Source organism: Balaenoptera ricei, chromosome 1 (assembly GCF_028023285.1).
Source record: "Balaenoptera ricei isolate mBalRic1 chromosome 1, mBalRic1.hap2, whole genome shotgun sequence".
Taxonomy (NCBI): Eukaryota; Metazoa; Chordata; class Mammalia; order Artiodactyla; family Balaenopteridae; genus Balaenoptera; species Balaenoptera ricei.
This window is the reverse complement of record NC_082639.1, coordinates 37,075,001-37,096,505: the sequence shown is the minus strand read 5'-3', so window position 1 is coordinate 37,096,505 and position 21,505 is coordinate 37,075,001. Positions and strand designations below refer to the sequence as shown.

General features: G+C 39.6%; 1 protein-coding gene and 1 pseudogene across 2 annotated transcripts in view; one reads left to right on the top strand and one right to left on the bottom strand.

The window, feature by feature from the left end:
- EIF2B3 (eukaryotic translation initiation factor 2B subunit gamma) overlaps positions 1-21,505 on the top strand; it is a 153,745-nt gene that overhangs the window by 89,251 nt on the left and 42,989 nt on the right. The window contains exon 6 of one of the 2 annotated variants that reach the window (XM_059897904.1): positions 16,882-16,971. The exons of the other annotated variant lie outside the window; for it this stretch is intronic. Coding sequence (XP_059753887.1) covers positions 16,882-16,971 — 90 coding nt within the window. The remainder of the gene's footprint in view (positions 1-16,881; positions 16,972-21,505) is intronic. 2 annotated transcript variants of the gene reach the window in all.
- On the bottom strand, positions 9,976-10,155 carry LOC132349503 (small ribosomal subunit protein uS14-like; annotated as a pseudogene).

Genomic DNA, 21,505 nt, shown 5'->3' with positions numbered 1-21,505 from the left:
AGATCCCACATGCTGCGGAGCAACTAGGCCCGTGAGCCACAATTACTGAGCCTGCGCGTCTGGAGCCTGTGCTCCGCAACAAGAGAGGCCGCAATAGTGAGAGGCCCGCGCGCCGCGATGAAGAGTAGCCCCCGCTTGCCACAACTAGAGAAAGCCCTCGCACAGAAACGAAGACCCAACACAGCCATAAATAAATAAATAAAATGAAACTTTAAAAAAAAAAAAAGAGTCATGTGGGGCTTCCCTTGTGGTACAGTGGTTGAGAATCTGCCTGCCAATGCAGGGGACACAGGTTCGAGTCCTGGACTGGGAAGATCCCACATGCTGTGGAGCAACTAGGCCCGTGAGCCACAACTACTGAGCCTGCGCGTCTGGAGCCTGTGCGCTGCAACAAGAGAGGCTGCGACAGTGAGAGGCCCACGCACTGCGATGAAGAGTGGCCCCCGCTCGCCGCGACTAGAGAAAGCCCTCGCACAGAAACGAAGACCCAACACAGCCATAAATAAATACATAAATAATTAAATAATTTAAAAAAAAAAAGAGTCATGTACCACAATGTTCATTGCATCTCTATTTACAATACCCAGGACACGGAAGCAACCTAAGTGTCCATTGACAGATGAATGGATAAAGAAGATGGGGCACATATAAACAATGGAATATTACTCAGCCATAAAAAGAAACGAAATTGAGTTATTTGTAGTGAGGTGGATGGACCTAGAGACTGTCATACAGAGTGAAGTAAGTCAGAGAGACAAAAACAAATACCGTATGCTAACAGATATATATAGAATCTAAAAAAAAAAAAATGGTTCTGAAGAACCTAGGGGCAGGACAGGAATAAAGACACAGACGTAGAGAATGGACTTGAGGACACGGGGAAGGGGAAGGGTAAGCTGGGACGAAGTGAGAGAGTGGCATGGACATATATACACTACCAAATGTAAAATAGATAGCTAGTGGGAAGCAGCTGCATAGCACAGGGAGATCAGCTGGGTGCTCTGTGTCCACCTAGAGGGGTGGGATAGGGAGGGTGGGAGGGAGATGCAAGAGGGAGGAGATATGGGGATGTATGTATATGTATAGCTGATTCACTTTGTTATACAGCAGAAACTAACACACCATTGTAAAGCAATTATACCCCAATAAGATGTTTTTAAAAAAACAAAAATCCCAAAGGAACTTTCTGGGCAACCCAATATATACTTGGAGCTCAGAGGTTAGCACTATGCCTAAGATAAAAATTTGTAATTACTGATATATAGATGATGACTGAAGATATGGGCATGGATGAAATCACTTAGGAAGAGCACAGAATGAGGAGGAAAGAGGGTTAGGAACAGGCTTACGCCAGCTAGAGGATCATGAGCTTCCAAAGGAATTTAAATCAGAGAGAGAAAGAGAAAAGGAAAACCAAGAGAACACACGTCACAGAAGCCAGAGGAAGAAAGTAACAGTAGTGTTGAATGTGGCTGTGAGGTTAGGTAAGATGATAATTTTTAAATGATCACTGTATTTTACTAAAATGGAAGTCATTAATGACTTTATCAAAGTGGGTAGAGTGGAAGATGTTAAATGGTGACAGCACGTTGGACTATTCTGAGAAATTTGGCTGTGAAGGATAGAAGTAGAACTAGAAAGAGGAGAAGGAAAGTTTGAAAAAGAATATTTTAACTTGGGAAAAACTGAGAACGTTTTAAGGTTATATGAGCCATATTGCATGTTAGGCAGTCCCTAAGGTGGAAGTGAGGTTGGGAGGACGTCCTCAGCATAGCTAGCTAATAGCTGCTACCCTGACTGTAGGGAGCCTGTCATACTAGGACTAACTGTATCATTCAGTAGTTTGTCCCATTCCTACCCCTTTCTTCCCACTCCCTACTGTGCACCTAACCTTGCCAACTCTCCTGGACCAACCAGGAATATTCTGAAGTACACCCAAACTCGTCAGGACCCTCCTGAAGTCTCTAACATTTGTTTCTGATGAGTCTGTATCTCTTATTAGAATGTATACTCTTCTGGACATTCAGTAAGTATTTAGTGCCTGCCATGTAATACACTGTTCTGGACACAGTGTGCTGCTATGATGATCAAGTCTCAAATCTTCCTTCCCCGAAAGAGGTGATAGAGATACACAATGCAGAATAGAACATTAGTACTATAAGTGATTTTTCCAGTAGAATTCCGTAAGTATTTAGAAAGGAAAAAAAAACCTCAGTAGATTAGGAGAATCTGGGAATTTTTTAAGGAGAAAATTACATGTGAGGCTGGAGCTTTAAGGATTTATACATGTTGGGAGTAGTGGCACACGAATAGAGGCAGGCATTCCAGAAGGAACCACATGAGCAAAGACACAGAGAAAGGAAAGCAAAAGTAACTGAGTTACTCAGTTTCTCTGAAGCACAGAGAATAATATAAGAAGGTTTAATAAAAGCAAAGGTAAGTCTTAGAGGTTTACAAACAATAAAGTGATTACTAGGTTAGAGCTGTGTTTCATTCAGTATTATATACTTAATACAGTTCAGTGCCTAGCACATCTACCACTCAGGAGAAATTTATTTACCCAACTGTTGAACCCCAAAGGGTGGGAGTGCCTGAGCAGGTTGTCTTGTAAAATCTTCCGAATATGATGTAACTCTAGCCGTGCAAGAGCTGGAGGTTCTGTTCTTCCAGGACCACTTCTGGTAGCAATTTCTATATCAGAGAAGTAGAACTGCTATGAGTGATATAAAATAAGGGATTATTTTGCACTTGTGGAAGCTGGTAGAGCTCTGTGTGCATGTTGTTGCTTCTGTATAGTGTTGAGCCTGAAATCGCTATCAGTCAGCTAGACCAACAGTCAGAAGGAAAGCTGGATGTGGACAAGAGTAAGAACAAACAGGACCCCACATCTGTCTCTCACCACTTTTAGCTTCATTATTGTGGGTGATCTGCAGGAGAACTGACATCCTTCACCACAGAGCTACACAGTGCTTGGCTCAGGAATCCAGAGAAGCTGAAGGAGGATATCTGGTAGGATCCGGAGGAACTGCAGGTCTGGGTACTGTTCTCTGCCTGCTAGGTGAGCTAGCGTCTCAGTGACATACACAGGTTGCCATAATACTTAGCACCATCCAGTGACCTTCAGAGCATTAAAAAATGTGTCTGCAGCTTTCCTTCTGCCTTCTAAATGTCACACAGAATATCTCTTGTAGCCATTGCTAACTCAGAACGATTCAGAGAAGAGAATTTTGCATAACATAATTCCGGATCAGCTAAGTTAATACATAAGCCAGCATACCATGTATATGTATGTCCTTAAAACAGTAACTTTCCATGGTTTTTCCATCACCTAAGAGACAAAATCCAAGCTCTTTAACATGACATCTAAGCATTGTAGGCGGCTCTCCATAATCTGGCCTCTGGCTACCCCTCCAGCTTTAACCTTTATCATTGTATCCTAGGTTTTGTTGTTTGTTTTGTTTTTCATACCTGTTTGCCTTTGTATATGCTAGTTTCTCAATCTGAAATATCCTGTTCCTGCTTTGTCTTCGTAGCAGATTTCTCCTCAGCATTCAGAACCAACCTCAGGCTATGAAACCTTATCCTATCCCTGCTCCCTTAGACAGCTCACTGCATCTTTTTCTGTTCTAGCTTCCTACACTGTTATCACATTATACATAATAGATTAACACGTAGTCTTCTCTACTAGATTATGAGTTCCTAAAGGCAACGTCTGTCTATTTCAGCTGTGTGTTCCTGGTACCAAGCACGGTACTTGGCCCATGATAATAATAATAATAATAATAATAATAATAGTTATCATTTAATGAGTGCCTAATATATGGCAAATACCATGCAACACACTTTAAGTGCATAATTTCTGATCATCTTAATAACTCTGCAACAAGGAGATAATATGATGGGCCTCCATGTTTGTTGAATTAATGAATATATTATCTAAGATTAAAAATTGCAATAATTTTCCAATTTTCTCTTAAGGAAGTGGAACTTTTTCTTTAAGTAAAATCTTACATAGAAGCCTGAGATATGAAACATAGAACAGGGATTTTTTCTGATTCAGGTTTCCTGTAGCAATTCCCAAAGCAGCTCCAGAAAACTCTCGGACTCTATGAAGCACAATATTCCATTTTATAACAAAGAAACTGACATGAAGAAAGATTATGCCATATTTAAGTGGTGAAGCCAGAACTAGAATCCTGGCTCTTAGTCCAGTGCTCTTTTTACTACACCAAGCTGCCTTTCAACTTTGACTTAGCTCACTATTAAGCCAGTGATATCACAGAATACAAGTGGTCATTAGTCTCAAGATTAGAATAAAAACAGAAATCCTTAACATGGCGAGAAACCTCTCCAGCCTCATCTTGTGCCTCTCCCCTTCTTGTTTTCTGTGTTTTAGCGGTCCTGGGCGACTTTAGTTCCTCATACTCACCAGTCTACCTCAGAGTCTTGGCATGTACTATTTTCTCTGCCCAGAGTGCCCATCTCATTTTCTCCACCCCTTTCACCTGGCTAACTCCTGCTTTTCTTTCAGGTTTAAGCTTAAAGGGAAGCTTCCTGTCATCTTCCACCCTGGACTAGGTCCCCCATTATATGCTTCCGTAATACTCTGTGCTCACCTTTTACAATTATTGCATACTTGCAGTAATTGATTTTCCATTCAACTCTAAGCTTCATGCAGGGATCATGTCCATTTTGTTCGCTTCTGTATCCCAAGTGCCTGGAATGTAGTAGGTGTTCAATGAATATAGGCTAGGGACTGTCTTGTAGAGGAGTGAAGTGATTTTTTTCTTTTTAATTAATTTATTTATTTATTTTTGGCTGCATTGGGTCTTCATTGCGGTGTGCGGGCTTCTCATTGCGGTGGCTTCTCTTATTGCGGAGCATGGGCTCTAGGCGCGTGGGCTTCAGTAGTTGTGGCACTCGGGCTCAGTAGTTGGGGCACGCAGGCTCAGTAGTTGTGGCGCACAGGCTTAGTTCCTCCGCGGCATGTGGAACCTTCCCGGTCCAGGGCTCGAACCCATGTGCCCTACATTGCCAGGTGGATTCTTGACCACTGCACCACCAGGGAAGTCCAAGTGATTTGTTTTTGACATGGACTAAAATCATTTCTGTTTGTTTTTCTCTCGGTACAATGAGGAACAGCACTTAGAACTCTTAAGAACTCTTCCAGCTCTGGCAGTCTCTGCTGCTTTGAGTCCAGGGCTTCCACTTCAGTACAACTGCTTTTCTTGGAGAGGGTCTGAGCACCATAGCTCACTCTGCTGCATAGGCAGACCTTTGGTTTGGTAACTCCATATGCACTCCTAACGATCAACAATCTGTCATTCCTGTGACCTACGGTGCCAACAAGATCAGGCATTTGGGGTGGTATGGCAGGTGCCTTCCTATAAACAGCTACCAGGTAGTTATGTAATAGGTGCTTACTCCAAAATCTGTCTCATTAGAATTATAGATAACTAGTAAGTAGCCATGCTTCATAGATCACTCTCTTTCCTCTACTTATGAACAACCTTGGTTGTTTCAAGCACACCTTGGTCTCTAGTTTCTTTTAAATTGTAATGATTAGGCAGTAAGGAATTAGCTCTGGCTCTTCTAGTGGGAGAGAAGATGCTTCTTTGTTGGAACATGTTTAAGATGGCCAAACAAAATAGAAGGTGATTGTCTGAAGGTCTTCAAAGAGAGAAGTTGTTTATGTTGTTGCATTGAACACTTCAAGATGGCTAAGTTGTCATAGGAGGCTTTTATCCTGTTTGGAATTGTTGCTTCTGGTTCTTATGAGTCATTGTTTCAAGTTTCAGATCTCCTGGCATCTGAATTCAGGAGGCATCCATGACATTTCCTTCACCTGTCAACATTTATATTTATGCAAAGAGAAGCGTATGTTAGAGTTAAGTTTCTTCTGTATTTTGAGTTTTTGTCCAGTTGAATTTTTGTCATTCTGTTCCCATTCCTTGCTATTCTCCTGTCCCCAAATTTGGACTCGGTTTGGTTTGGAAAAAGTCATTCTGTATAGCCATATAAACTATTAGGACATACTCAGTTTAGGTTAGTGGAGGCTTTCGTTCTTCACTAGGTTGTTGTGGACTGTCTCAGCATATATGCCAGTTCTCCCACTAGGCTAGAAATCCTTGCAGTCCCATTCATAGCAGTGCTGGAAGTCTAATAGTGTGTCCACATGGAGTGTCTAGATGAATTTCACTTTTTAAACATGCAGTTACCATAATCTGTTTCTTTACCTATCTGCCTTTTTCTACTCATTCTTCTAGGTAATGAGCGTTGTACTATGAGCATGTCAGGGAATAGAACTCCCAGTTGGCCTTTGCTATAACTTATGCAATGAACAGGATAAAAACAACTCAGTTTCTCCTGCGCACATGATGATTCTGGGGAGGGAGTTTTGTCTCTATTCTATAGATTTGAAGGAAATGAGCATCTGAATCCCTTAAGATCTTTGGGGTTTGGCGTGGGGGGTTATAGATCTTATTATTAACTAAAGGAACTCAGACCTCTTTTTAGAGTTATTAAGAGATATGGGCATTTAAATTCTTAAGTTTATTCTGCTAGGGAGAAAACTGGTATGATTTTTTTTAAATTTATTTATTATTTTTTTTTTTGGCTGTGTTGGGTCTTCGTTTCTGTGCAAGGGCTTTCTCTAGTTGTGGCAAGCGGGGGCCACTCTTCATCGCGGTGCACGGGCCTCTCACTATCGCGGCCTCTCTTGTTGCGGAGCACAGGCTCCAGACGCGCAGGCTCAGTAGTTGTGGCTCACGGGCCTAGTTGCTCCGCGGCATGTGGGATCTTCCCAGAGCAGGGCTCGAACCCGTGTCCCCTGCATTGGCAGGCAGATTCTCAACCACTGCGCCACCAGGGAAGCCCAACTGGTATGATTTTAACCATAGTAATTACTTGGTTTTGGGGGTTTAGGTGGGGGTTTTTTCAGTGTTTATCTTCTCTTTCATGGATATATTTCTTTCTTTCTGGGCTGCCTTTCTGAACTGCTTTTTTGTTCCCTAGCTCTGTAATTTTACATTGTTTTGTTTTGTACAATGTGGGTGGTACACATAGCTCTGTGTTCAGTTTTCTTTGAGTTAAAGCAAAGCTCTCAGAAAAATCTTGAGTCTTCAGTCCTGCATAATCCTGAAGACTAGTGTCCATGTGGCAGTCTTTCTTCCAGCTTATCTGGAGATCTTAAACCTTTGTCCTTCACACACAGTACTTCGAGTTGTTAATATGAGGAGAAAATTTGGGTAAGCAAATATTGAAACGAAACATGGGTACAGCTTGGTCTTTGAACTCCTTGACATTTAAAAGTAATTTGCCCAAAACAGGCAGCTGCTTCTTTGATAGCATTTCTTAACATCTGCTTAGAAACTGGGAAGCAGAATGATAAAGAGTTCCTCTAGGCTTGTCTTAGGTCAACACTTAGAACCCCATTCCTTAGCAAATTCCTTCTTGAATGGTTCTAGTGGTTGATGAACTCCTAAATAGGGTATTCAGCAAGGGAACAAGTACAAAAGCAGGGATTTTTTTTAAATTACAGCCAGGCATTCTACCTTTCTTGCCTTGGATTTATATGTGAGACTGGAGCAGGGCTTCATCTATATAGAACTCCTAGGATTATATACGGAGAAAAGAAAGAAGTTGCTTGAGAGACCTTATGAGGTAATAGAAAAGCCTTAGAGTCCAAATACCTACATTTCAATCCCAGTTCTACTACTGTCTACCTCTGTGACCTAGGAAACTTACTTAACCTCTCTGAGTCTATGTTTTCCTAATCTGTAAAAGGAAGACGGAGATGTTGTGAAGATGTGAAAGCACATTGCAAAATGCCTGGCACATAATAACTATTCAGCAGATGCTGGTTCCAGTCCTTCCTTCCCTTAAGTAACTGGAATCAATTAGAGTATTGGGTTAAAGTTCACACATAGGGAATTCCCTGATGGTCCAGTGGTTAGGACTCACCACTTTCACTGCAGGGACCTGGGTTCGATCCCTTGTTGGGGCACTGAGATCCTGCAAGCTGCATGGCGCAGCCAAAAAAAAAAAAAAGCTCACACATAGCAATATACTGAGAACAGATGTGAGTTGAGAGCATAGGAGAGTCCTGGGTTAATCAGTGTGCTATAGTCTGAGCCACAAGGATCATGTGCTATACATCTTGACTGACTCAAGAAGAAGTAGAAAACCTGAGTAGACCTAGAGCAATTAATGAAATCAACTTAGTAATTTAAAATCTTTCAACAAAGAAACGTCTTTGAGGCTTCAAAATGTAAGGATGGCTTCTTTAGTGAATTCTATCAGATATTTAAAAAAGAAATAATACCAATCCTTCACAAAGTCTTCCAGAAAATGAAAGAAGAAGGAATACTTCCCAACTTATTCTATGAGACCAGTATAACTCTTTGATACCAAAGCTAGATAAAGACAACACAAGACCAATATCCTTTATGAACATAGGTGAAAAAATTTTCAACAAAATACTAGCAAAATGAATCCAGCAACCATGCCTAAGTGAGATTTATCCTAAGGGTGCAAGATTGGTTTAATATCTGAAAAACAATTAATATACTATGTTAATAGAATAAAAGATTAAAAACTACATGATTATCTCAATAGACACAGAAAAAAACATTTTTAAAAATGCACCACCCAGGCTTCCGTGGTGGCGCAGTGGTTAAGAATCCGCCTGCCAATGCAGGGGACACAGGTTCGAGCCCTGGTCCGGGGAGATCCCACGTGCCGCAGAGCAACTAAGCCCGTGCGCCACAACTACTGAGCCTGTGCTCTAGAGCCTTTGAGCCACAGCTACTGAAGCCCATGCGCTTAGAGCCCGTGCTCTGCAACAAGAGAAGCCACCACAATAAGAAGCCTGCACACTGCAATGAAGAGTAGACCCCGCCCACTGCAACTAGAGAAAGCCCGCGCACAGCAGCAAAGGCCCAATGCAGCCAAAAATAAATAAATAAATAAATTTATAAAAAAAAAAATGCACCACCCATTCATGATAAAACCTTTCAACAAGGCTTCCCTGTTGGCACAGCGGTTAAGAATCTGCCTGCCAGCGCAGGGGACATGGGTTCGAGCCCTGGTCTGGGAAGATCCCACATGCCATGGAGCAACTAAGCCCATGAGCCACAACTACTGAGCCCACATACCACAACTACTGAACCCCACGCGCCTAGAGCCTGTGCTCTGCAACAAGAGAAGCCACTGCAATGAGAAGCCCATGCACCGCAACAAAGAGTAGCCCCCGCTCGCCACAACTAGAGAAAGCCTGCGCGTAGCAATGAAGACCCAATGCAGCCAAAAATAAAATAAATTAGAAGGAAAAAAAAAATGTTCAACAAACTAGGAATTGAAGGGAACTGCCTCAGCCTGATAAAGGGTATCTACGAAAAACTTACAGAATACAAAAAACTTAAATAATGTCATATTTGATAGTGAAAGACTGAATGTTTTCCCCTAAGATGGGAACAAAGCAAGAATGGCCTCTCTGGCTTTTTCTATTTAACATTATAGCCAGTTCATTCAGGCAAGAAAAAGACATAAATGGCATTCAGATTGGAAAGGAAGAAGTACAACTACCTTTATCTGTAGACAGCATGATCCTATATGTAGAAAATCTTAAGGAATCCACAGAACTACTGGCATTAGTAAGAGTTCAGCAAGGTTGTAGGATACAAGATCAATGTACAAAAGTCAATTATATTCCTATATACTGTCAATGGACAATAAAAATGAAATTATAAGAAAACAACTCCATTTATAATAGCATCAAAATGAATAAAGTACTTAGGAATAAATTTAATAGAAGATCAAGACATAATACTGAAAATTACAAAACCATGCTGAGAGAAATAAAGTTTGTGGGTTTTTTTTTTTTTTGAAGTTTAAATTTTTTATTTTACATACAAAGAGCTAGCATTGTTTCTGCATAAGGTCGATGTCCTGGATGACCCATTCAAGGAAGTTCACTTAGTCCAACTTAATGAAGCTGATGTCCTTCATGTACTAGAGGAAACGCTGGTGGCACATATTGAGGCCATATTTCTGGATCGTACTGTGCCGATTTGAGCAGATGCGGCAAGAGCGAGAACCCTGGCCGAATTTTTTTGGATGGCTCCAGTAGAGCTGCTGGTGAACCATCTTGCTTTCTCGGCTGCAGTGAGGCAAAAGGCAAGAGAAATAAAGTTTAAGTATATGAAAACACATTCCAGTGTTTCTGGATTGGAAGACTCAATATTGGGTTTTTTTTCTTTTAAGGTTAATATTTTTTATTTTTTTATTGACGTATAGTTAATTTTAGTTTCAGGTGTACAGCACAGTAATTCAGTTATATATATGTAGTATAGTTCCGTGTGCTGTACAGTAGGTCCTTATTGGTTATCTGTTTTATGTATAGCAGTGTATATATGTTAATCCCAACTCAATATTGTTAAGATGGCATTTCTCCCCAACTGATCTTTAGATTCAACACAAACCCATCAGAATCCCGGTAAAGTTTTTGTAGAAATTGACAAGTTGATCCTAAATGTTATGTGCAAATTCGGAGGACCCAGAATAACTAAAACACTTTTGAAAAAGAACAAAAAAGTTGAAGAACTCATACTTCTCCAATTCATAACTTGCTATAAAGCTATAATAATCAAGACAGTATGGTACTGGCATAAGGATAGACATATAGAGCAATGGGACAGAATTGAGAGTGCAAAAATATACCCTTACATTTATGGTCAATTGAATTTCACCAGAGAAGTCAAAACTTAATGAGCAAAGGATAGTATTTTACACAAATGGTGCTGGGACAATTTGATATTCACATGCAAAAAAATTAATTTAGACCCTAACCTCTCTCCATACACAAAAATGAAAATGGATTACAGACCTAATGTAAGAGCTAAAACTGTAAAAGTTTTAGAAAAAAATCTTTGTGAAATTGGGTTAGGGAAAGAATTCTTAGTTAAAACACCAATAACATAATTCATAAAAGAAGGATTGATAAATTTTATATCCTCAAAATTAAAGTCACCGTTCAAACCTCAAAAGATACCATTAAGAAAATAAAAACATAAGGACTTAGAATTCAAGGAGATGATAAACAACCCAATTTCAAAATAGGCAAAAGATTTTAATGGACACTTCACCAAAGAAAATATACAAATGGCTAATAAGAATATAAAAAGATTCTCAATATTGTTAGTCACTAAAGAAATGTAGATTTAAACAATGAGATGCTATTTCACACCCACTAGAATGGCTGTAATAATTTTTTTTAATATTTATTTATTTATTTTGGCTGCGCTGGGTCTTAGTTGCAGCACACAGATCTTCATTGAGGCATGTGGGATCTTTTAGTTGTGGCATGCAGACTCTTAGTTGCGGCACATATGCAGATCTAGTTCCCCAACCAGGGATCGAACCTGGGCCCCCTGCACTGGGAGTGTGGAGTCTTACCCACTGGATCACCAGGGAAGTCCCTATAATAAGTTTTTAAAAAACAGAAAAGGCAAATCTATAGAGATAGGAGGCAGATTAGTGATTGTCTGAAACTGAGGGTGAGAGGGGATTTATTGGTTGCAAACAGTCATGTGAGATTTTATTTAGGTGATAGAAATGTTCTATAACTGGATTGTGGTGATAGTTGTACAGCTCTGTAAATTTTCTAAAACTCGTTCAGTTGTACACCTAAAACAGGTGAATTGGGCTTCCCTGGTGGTGCAGTGGTTGAGAATCTGCCTGCCAATGCAGGGGACACGGGTTCGAGCCCTGGTCTGGGAGGATCCCACGTGCCGCAGAGCGACTAGGCCCATGAGCCACAATTGCTGAGGCTGCGTGTCTGGAGCCTGTGCTCCTTAACAAGAGAGGCCGCGGTGGCGAGAGGCCTGCGCACCGCCATGAAGAGTGGCCCCCACTTGCCGCAACTGGAGAAAGCCCTTGCACGGAAACGAAGACCCAACACAGCCATAAATAAATTAATTAATTAATTAAATTTTTTTTAAAAAAAGGTGAATTTTATGGTATATAAATTATACATCAATAAAGCTGTTAAAAAAAGACACTCCAACAAAGCAACCAGCTAAATTTAGAACATGGAGTATTCTACAAGACAGGTGATCCGCCCTCTCTAATCATATGGCTTGTCAGGGGAATAAGGAAGGGGAACTTTTTTTTTTTTGGCTGCGTTGGGTCTTAGTTGCTACACGCGGGCTTTCTCTAGTTGCGGTGAGCAGGGGCTACTCTTTGTTGTGGTGCACGGGCTTCTCATTGTGGTGGCTTCTCTTGTTGCGGAGCACAGGCTCTAGGCAAGCAGGCTCTAGAGCACAGGGTCAGTAGTTGTGGCTCACGGACTTAGTTGCTCCGTGGCATGTGGGATCTTCTCGGACCAGGGCTCAAACCCATGTCCTCTGCATTGGCAGGCGGATTCTTAACCACTGTGCCACCAGGGAAGTCCCAGGAAGGGGAACTTTTTTAAAATGAAATTGCCAAATACATTGAGAGGCTTTGACTGAATCCTGATTCAGACAGACTAACTGTGAAAAGACAAATTTGAATTTGGATTGGATATTAGATGAGATTATGAAGTCGATGATAATTTTATTAGGTGTAATAATGACGTAGTGATTATATTTCAAAGTCCTTATCAGTTGGCAGTGCATACTACACATACTGGAATATTCACAGTAAAATGACATTATGTCTGGAATATGCTTTAAAGTACTATATTAGTTTGCTATAACAAAGCTCCATAAACTGGGTGGCCTAGAACAACGGAAGTTTATTGTCTTAACAGTTCTTGAGGCTAGAAATCTGAAATCAATGTATTGGCAGGGTTGGTTCCTTCTGAGGTCTATGAGGGAGAATCTGTTCCACCCATCTCTCCTAGCTTCTGGTAACCTCAGGCATCCTTGGCTTATAGATAGCATTCTCCTCGTGTCTTTATATTGTCTTCCCTCTAAGCATGTCTGTCTCTGTGTTCAGATTTCCCCTTTATAAGGGTACTAGTCATACTGCATTAGGGGCCCTCTAATGACCTAACCTTAACTTGATCATCTACAGACGTCATATTTCCAAATAAGGTCATATTCACAGGTACTATGGGTTAGGACTTCAACATCTTTTGGGGGGACACAATTTAACCCATAATAAATACTACAGCAAAAAATTTTAAAAGATTAGAAAATGTTGATAATTGTTGAAACTACTTGATGCGCACATGGGAATTTATTATGTTTTTCTCTTATTTTGTGTATGTTTGAAATTTTCCATGATAAAAATTTAAGAAATGTGTGTGTGAAAGCAGAGACTTAAATTGATATTTGTACACTCATGTTCATAGCAGCATTATTCACAATAACCAAAAAGTGGAAGCAACTCAAGTATCCATAGACAGATGAATCGATAAAGAAAATGTGGTACATACATACAATGAAATATTATCCAGAGTTCAAAAGGAAGGAAATTTTGACACATGCTCCAATATAGATAAATTGTAAAGACGTTATGCTAAGTGAAATAAGCCAGTCACAAGAAGAACAAACAAACATTGTATGCTTCTTCTTATATGAGATTCCTAGAGTAGTCAGAATCATAAAGACGTAAAGTAGAATGGTGGTTGCAAGGGGCTAGGAGGAAGAAGGGAATGGGGAGTTAGTGTTTAATGGATACAGAATTTCAACTGGGGAAGATGAGAAAGTGCTGGAGATGGATGTTGGTGACAGTTGCACTACAATGTGAATGTAGTTAATGCCACAGAACTATACACTTGAAAATGGTTAAAATAGTAAATTATACAGACCAGCTAAGGACTTCTATGAAGATACTTTAAAAGCCATTGATCTTTGCAGTTAAACGGTAAATGCTTATCCTTGCATTGTTCCCAATATTTATTTCATGTATACATTCCTCATTTATTCTAAAATAATATTATTAATAATTGTCATAATTAATACCTATTGGTTTTGTTCCTTGCTTTAAAAATTGGTATTCCTGTTCTTAAGATCATAAAAAGATGCTTGATTTCCCTTAAATTTTAAACATTACAAATTAAAATTCTAAAATATACAACTTACTATTTTAAAAATAGGTCTATAAAAATAATCCTAATGGCTTATATTGTCCTAGGTTTTCTAGACTTTTAACTTTTTGTTCATTATTTGTTCTGCTTTTCTAAGATCTTTTCTTCTCCACTCTCCTTTTCTTTTTTTATAATAGACCTTTTTAAAAGCATTTTTAAAATTCTTTTTATGTTAGATGAAGAGAAGAAAAAGCTTCTTAGGGAGCTTTTCAAAGATCCTATAGACTTTGAAGATTAAAAATTTTATACCATTCCTCTGAGTTTTCATCACTGAAAGGATTCCCACAAATTTTTCATATATATATATTATTTTTATTGTAATAAGCTTTTTCTATGGTTGGCAACTTGTTTTAAATTATTTTTTTAAACATAAAATTATGACTATTTCTAAATGTCTTATCATTTCCATTTACTGATTTCTTACTTTATTTTATACAAATCCAAAACATCTTCCTGGCCCAGAGCAATTAACCAGTTACCCAGATCTTGCCGGTGCCTCTTTGAGGTTTTTTGGTATTATTTTGTTTTCTTTTAAAATATCAATTCTTATTTCTAATACCATTTAAAAACAATTAAATGGGGGCTTCACTGGTGGTGCAGTGCTTAAGAATCTGCCTGCCAATGCAGGGGACACGAGTTCAAGCCCTGTTCCAGGAAGATCCCACATGCCTCGGAGCAACTAAACCCGTGCGCCACAACTACTGACCCTGTGCTCTAGAGCCCACGAGCCACAACTACTGAGCCCACATGCCACAACTACTGAAGCCCGCACGCCTAGAGCCCATGCTCCACAACAAGAGAAGGCAACACAATGAGAAGCTCACGCACTGCAACGAAGAGTAGCCCCTGCTCACTGCAACCAGAGAAGAGCCCGCGTGTAGCAACAAAGACCCAACACAGCCAAAAATAAAATAAATAAAATTTATTAAAAAAAAAAAAATTAAATGGGAAAAAATAAAATAAGGAACCAACCTTTTTGGCAGCTTAAATGGCATTGATCTCCCGGTCCCAAGATTCACGTTCAATACAAATTTAATGCAAAAGAAAAAAAATCTCTGAATTACCCATCTCTGTTCCTTCATTGTATTCCAGATTTGTAGCTAAATCTCTAGCCTGGATTATACCAGCTAAATTTTTGGAAATTTTTTTAATGCAAGAACTTTCTGGTTTTACCTACTTTATGTGATGAGAGTAAAAAGCTGAAAAAAAGTTTATAAACTGTAAAATGCTGTATGAATGTTAGTGCCATATGAGCTAGGGACTGGTAACAGTTTAGAAGATGATTACTCAAACTTTTAAGTTATTCCTTTCCCGGGTATATGATAAAAGTTGACTTCAGCTATAAATATGAGAGTAACATATCTACTTCATGAGGTAGTTGCAAGGACGAAATAATTTAAGTAGAGTATGTTGAATGATTCAAGGAATTTGTAAACCAAGGAACTGAACAGGAGAGTTCAACTTTCCAGATTGGTTAGATCAAGGGATAGAATTATCAGGGTGTGAACTTCAGATGAAACCCGGGCACCACAAGGCAAGTAGCCACATTCACATTTGCAAAATTCTATTTCCTGAAGAATTTCTTAGGACTCAAGACTCTCAGGAAGTTAGAATTGGGATATATCTTCTACTTTCTTCTTCATCCTCATTGTATACATTAATTGGCTTAGTGGGATTGTGTAGGTTATGGGTGTGAGATCTGAAATCTGACTCTTCTCTTGCTCTTTTGGAAGCATTTTGTTCCCCCTTCTAACAAAAGAGTGGAAGCCCAGGGTGGTGTACCTTAATCTATTTTGATAAATTACTTCTAGGGTATCTAGATCCCATGAGAATAATTTTCCTTAAGACTATAAGCCAGTCAAAGCAGAGTAACACAGAGTAGTAGAAGAAGGATGACAACCAGGCAGCTAGGATTGGAATTGCCATTTTTCCACCCTACTCCTCCCCTCCTCTCCTTCAGCTATCTTTTATTTATTTTATTAAATAAAATGACCTTGAACATTATATTATAAGCATGACATTTCTTAAGGCTGAAACCAAAGATGGCAGACTAAATAGCAACTAGGCAAATGCCTTAATTTGACCTAATTTATTCATGTCTTTGTCTATTCAACAACTATCTATTAAATATTTATTCTGTGTGAGGTACAATGCTAAGTGCTAAGACTATAAAAATAAATATCTGCCCTCAGGGAACTTTTATTAGTCTAGTGGGAAAGAGCATAAGTAAGTAAGCTGTTATTTTACTGTATGGTAAGTTATCTAGTAGAGATGGGCACCAAGTGTTGTGGGAACACAAATTTGGGTTGTCAGGGAAGGTTTTCTAGAGGGAGTATACCTGAGGAGAGCCCTAATGAATAATTAAGAGTAGGGACTTAGAAAGTATTCATAGAATTTTACTTCATCTTCTATGAACATGGAGTAATACATGCCAAATACTAGAGGAAAGCATGGCTCAAGTATGGCCTGCAGGAAGTGGGGCAGTTGGAGTAGAAGCAGGAAAATGTCAGTTACAAGAATTGTGGGTAGGAATTTGTAGTAAAATAGAAGAATGACTTGTCAATGATTTGATGGCTCACCAATTTTCAATGTCTTTGGAAGCCTGAAGACCTCATAAAGTGTGAGATAGGGCTTATATAAAGAGAAGACCTTTTCTGTGGTAGGATCAGAACCGATATCCACCTTCTTGATCTTCCCAGAGTTGGGTGTAGGCAGCATGGCTCTCACCCTTATAAGCTTTCTAATGCCTACTACCTAATAATAGGGTAGAACTCACGTGACCCTTTCCTCTCTTATTCTTTTCGCAGGCACCCTAGAATACGTTTCCACACAGGCCTTGTGGATGCCCATCTCTACTGCTTGAAAAAATACGTTGTGGACTTCCTAATGGAAAATAAGTAAGAAGGAGGGGGATAGAGTCAAACCCACAGCACTTAAGCTACCCTGTGACTTAATTAACAGTTTTAAACCTTGACAATAACCAGTTATATAAATAACACAGTTTGTTATAGAAATGAATTCATGTTACAGCATACTGTTATTTCGTCTGTACCAGAGTCTCCTGCTTGTATTCTGGGGACCTGTGCTATGATAAACCAGTAATTTATTTGTATAAAACTAATAGTAATTTATGAAGCATCTTTCTGCAGTTTCAGGCTCTTCTTCCTTCCTTCTGCAAGGGTGAGCTCCTCAGCTCTGGTGTTATTTGTCTCCAAGCAGATGTCCTTTCCCTAGGCAATTATCCTATAGATGGGCCCTCTTAGCAAAGGGCCAGACACTTATACCCAAGAGGAGGAAAGAAAGAAGAGCAAGTTTTCCTCCAATTTTGGAAAAGTCCTTCACATCGAATAAAGTTTCATGAATGCAGAGAAACAAAATTTGGTGCTTTCCCTGATTTTGCTTTGATAACAGAACTGTGGGCCTTAAATACTTCCCAGAGACTGTGTCTGGCAGATCATAGGACGTGGATTTCCAGAGAGAAAACTTCCTTTTGTGGTTGATCTCAAGGATTTTTGATAGGAAATGCAACTAGAGTCCTCAGAGGAACAGGAAGGAAAAGATGTAATAACTGCATGGTTAAGAAGAGGAGCAGCTAGTCTTCCTTGATGGCTGCTGGATAAGTTTCTGCCTTGAATAGTACTGGTAGACTGGAAAGCAATCAGGCTGGTACCACAGCAGCAAGTTCCCTCAGACCAGCTGGGGAAGGGAGTCTGAGAACCAGAGTTCAAGTGCTAAGCATGCACTTAAACTCAGGAATATTAGGGGGATATATACAGGAATATTAAGGGGAAGAGGAATTGTTCCTCCATGCCCAGTATAATATTTCTTGCAGCATCCTAACCCTCACCTGCCTACAACACCTGCTCAACCACTACAGAAAGGCCCATGTAGAGCCAATGGTGAAACAAATCATCTGGACTCCTGGAAAGCTTTCCCAGGGGTTATTGTTTCTCTGTTTTTTCTCACCAGGACAGTATTGCCCTGCTCCCCTCTGATTTATTATTCTGTTTTTTCAGTCAATCAACATATATTTATTAAGCACCTGTTACGAAGCAGGCATTGTGCTAAATCAACTGTGGGATCCATGGTGAATAAGCAGACATGGGCCCTGCCCTCATGGAACTTACAGCCTTAGCTCCACAGTGGATTGTAGAGACTTTGCTTTTTAAATAGCAAGGAAACTTGCTACCAAGATTAGAGTGATCCAGTACCCATTTTCCACATACCAGTCTAGGCTATCCATATTATAAAAATGAAGTTAACTCTTTGCCATTAAAGGTTATTTATTTATTTATTTATTTATTTATTTATTTATTTTGTATTTATTTGGTTGCTCTGGGTCTTAGTTTCAGCTCGCGGGCTCCTTAGTTGCAGCTCACCCACTTTTTAGTTGCGGCAGGCGGGCTCCTTAGTTGTGGCATGTGAACTCTTAGTTGCGGCATGCATGTGGGATCTAGTTCCCTGACCAGGGATGGAACCCGGGCCCCCTGCATTGGGAGCGCAGAGTCTTAACCACTGCGCCACCAGGGAAGTCCCTAAAGGGTTTATTTTTTATGCCCAAATGAAAATGAAATCCTGTGAAATAGGTCCTACCCTTGACATGCTGAGAGGGGATACAATAGTGGTAGAGATCATGATTTTTAAAAAAATTTTTTTCCTATGGAAAATTTCACACAGATACAAAAGTAGAGAAAGTGATGTAATGAACTCCCATGTATCCATCACACAGCTTCAATAGTCACCAATTCATGGCCAATCTTTTTTTATATTTGCTACCACCAATCTTGCTAGTGTCACACCAGGTTATTTTAAAGCAAGTCATTATGATATAATTTCATCTGTAATTATTTCAGTTGTAATTATCTATAAATATTTCAGTATATATCCCTAAAACATAAACAAATACCTCAGTATTACTATCACACTTTAAAAAATCTAACACTACTTCCTTAACACTACCAAATGGGATTGTAGCTTTTGGTGTCTGGATATGCAGACAGTTTTGCAACAAAGCTAGCCTCATCCTGGCTGCTGTAGCTCATTTGGCCACCACCAGTTAGCAGTTCCCACACCTGGCAAGTGTAGTACAGTGGTATGTTCCTTCAGGGCAAGCCTAAATTTGGTGATTCTGTGGCTCCAGCCCAGAAGCTCTGCCAAATGGGACTTTCCCAGAGCTTGCTGTGATAAAGAAGTATACAGAGCCTCAGCTCCACTACCTCCCCATCTCAAGATCTGTTAAAGAGACCTTTATCTCTTCTTCGCCCCATCTACCCTTTACCTCTCAGAGTTGTTGGGATTAAAGGCATTATATTGAAAATTGGTAAATTTCAATATAGAATTAAGAAAAGTATAAAGGCACAGCAGGACAAATTAGAATGGTACTTGAGGGAGATTCTTTATTCCTGGCTGGAATAGTGGAGGTTATGTCTCAAAGCTTTGAGAGATAGGATTGAACAGGTTGGTGGGAGCAGTGGGTACAAGGCCTTAACAGCTGAGCAGGGAGTTACAGGTCTTTATACAGAATAGTCCCATATGGAATGAGCAACGATTCAACCTGGCAGGGGAACATAGACTATTCCGAATGGGAAAGAGACTCTTTCAAGGTAAGTAAGAGGCATTTATAGTAATCTGACTATGAGGACTCCTTTAGGAATGGAAAGGAAAAAGTAAACCTAGGAGACATAGCTTCAAGAAAGGACTGATTTAGCAATCCTTTGTTTTACCTATGAAAATTAACATTCTGCCCTGTATATTTTTCTAGTTGTCTACATGTTAATGTCTTCCACCCAAATTCCTTGACATCAGATACCTACCTGGATTGGTAAGGCATTCAGTATATGCTTGGTGAATGGAAGGAAAGGAGATGTGGTGACAGTTTAGACAGCAGAAGTAATTTTGTACATCAGTAGTTAGAGAAGAGACGAGTATTTCTGCAGTTTACTAAGTAGAAAAACTATAGGGAAAGCTGTGGAGAAAAGAAAACCTATACTGTCTTTGACGAGAGAAGTTTAGTAAGTGAGCTGTGTGACCCTGGACAGGTGTCTACCTTTCTGTACCCCACTTTCCTCATCTGGGACACACTGTACCTGACACATGGTGGTTGTGAAAAATACTTGTAAAGAGCTTAGCGCAGTAGTTGGTGCATAGTAAGAACTTTTCATTGATCACCTACTGTGTTGCTAGATGCTAAAGATAAAAAGATGGAGTTTCTGCCTTCAAGTTGCTCACAGTTTAGGGAGAGAGGGACAGGTTAAATTATTACAATAAAATGTGCTAAGTAGTATGAGAGTATAGTAGAGTAGTATAATAGTATAGTAGAAGCACAAGGGAATTTGGGGGGGATGATGGAAGTACTCTATATCTTGATTTGGAGTAGTGATTACAGTAGTATACATTTGACAAAACTCATTGAACTGTATGTTTAAAGTAGGTACATTTTATTATATGTAAGTTAAATTTACAAAAAAAATGATTTTAAGAGTTTAAAAAATGAATTGGACTTACCACAATTTTTTTAAAATTCAAAGCAACAGACATTTAATATATACTTAAATATATTCTAACTGCTGTGTTGGGGGCCGAGGATACCAAGATGAATACAAAGTCTTATAGGCCATAGTCTCTGTAACCTTGAGAAAATTACATTATGAAACAAGAGAAGAAAAAAAAAAAGCCAGAGATCCCCAGTCTTAATAAGTGGGAAAAGGGCACCTCAGGCAGCAGGAGTGTCATGACGGCTATGCTTTAGAAAGATGCTCCAGCAGCAATGGGAGGGAGGGAGGGATTGAATGGTTTTTGAGCTGAACCAACATCAGTGGTTCAGATTAACTTTAGTGGCAAAATCCATCACTAAAACTGGGCAGAAATTAATAAGGTAATGTATTTCAATATTGATTTTTAGCTAACAGTCCATCATTTCTCAACTGGCTTAATATAGCATTCTCCTTCGTAGTCTTCTGCCTCCAGGCTCTCCCCTTTTAATCCATCCTCCACAAAACTACCAGAGGACTTTCTAAATTGCAAATCTGACTGCATCGTTATTTGGTGACTGGCATTGCCACGTCCCAACATTTACCAGTTGAAGTAATGCATGGGCCCAGGAGTAGTGCCTGAGGTAATAAGGATGAGGCAGGAGTTTCCTTAGGGATGCCACTGTTTGGCTTGGATGCTGATATCTTTTGCTGAATGTCTGCTAGTCTACATGTGCATTAAGGCACTTAGCTTCATCAGTATGTGATCTTAGAACTAACTCAAGCTTTCTAAGTATCAAATAAATCTTAGAAGCCATTTTAAAAAAAAAAGAGGGTTGGTAAGTTTGACTAATAACAAGTTTTTAAATTCTGTATTGTGAGGGGAAATTAAAACCGAATAAACATAGTGTAAAAATAAACAACAAAAGTGGGGGGAGGGGATATTTGCAATACCAGGATA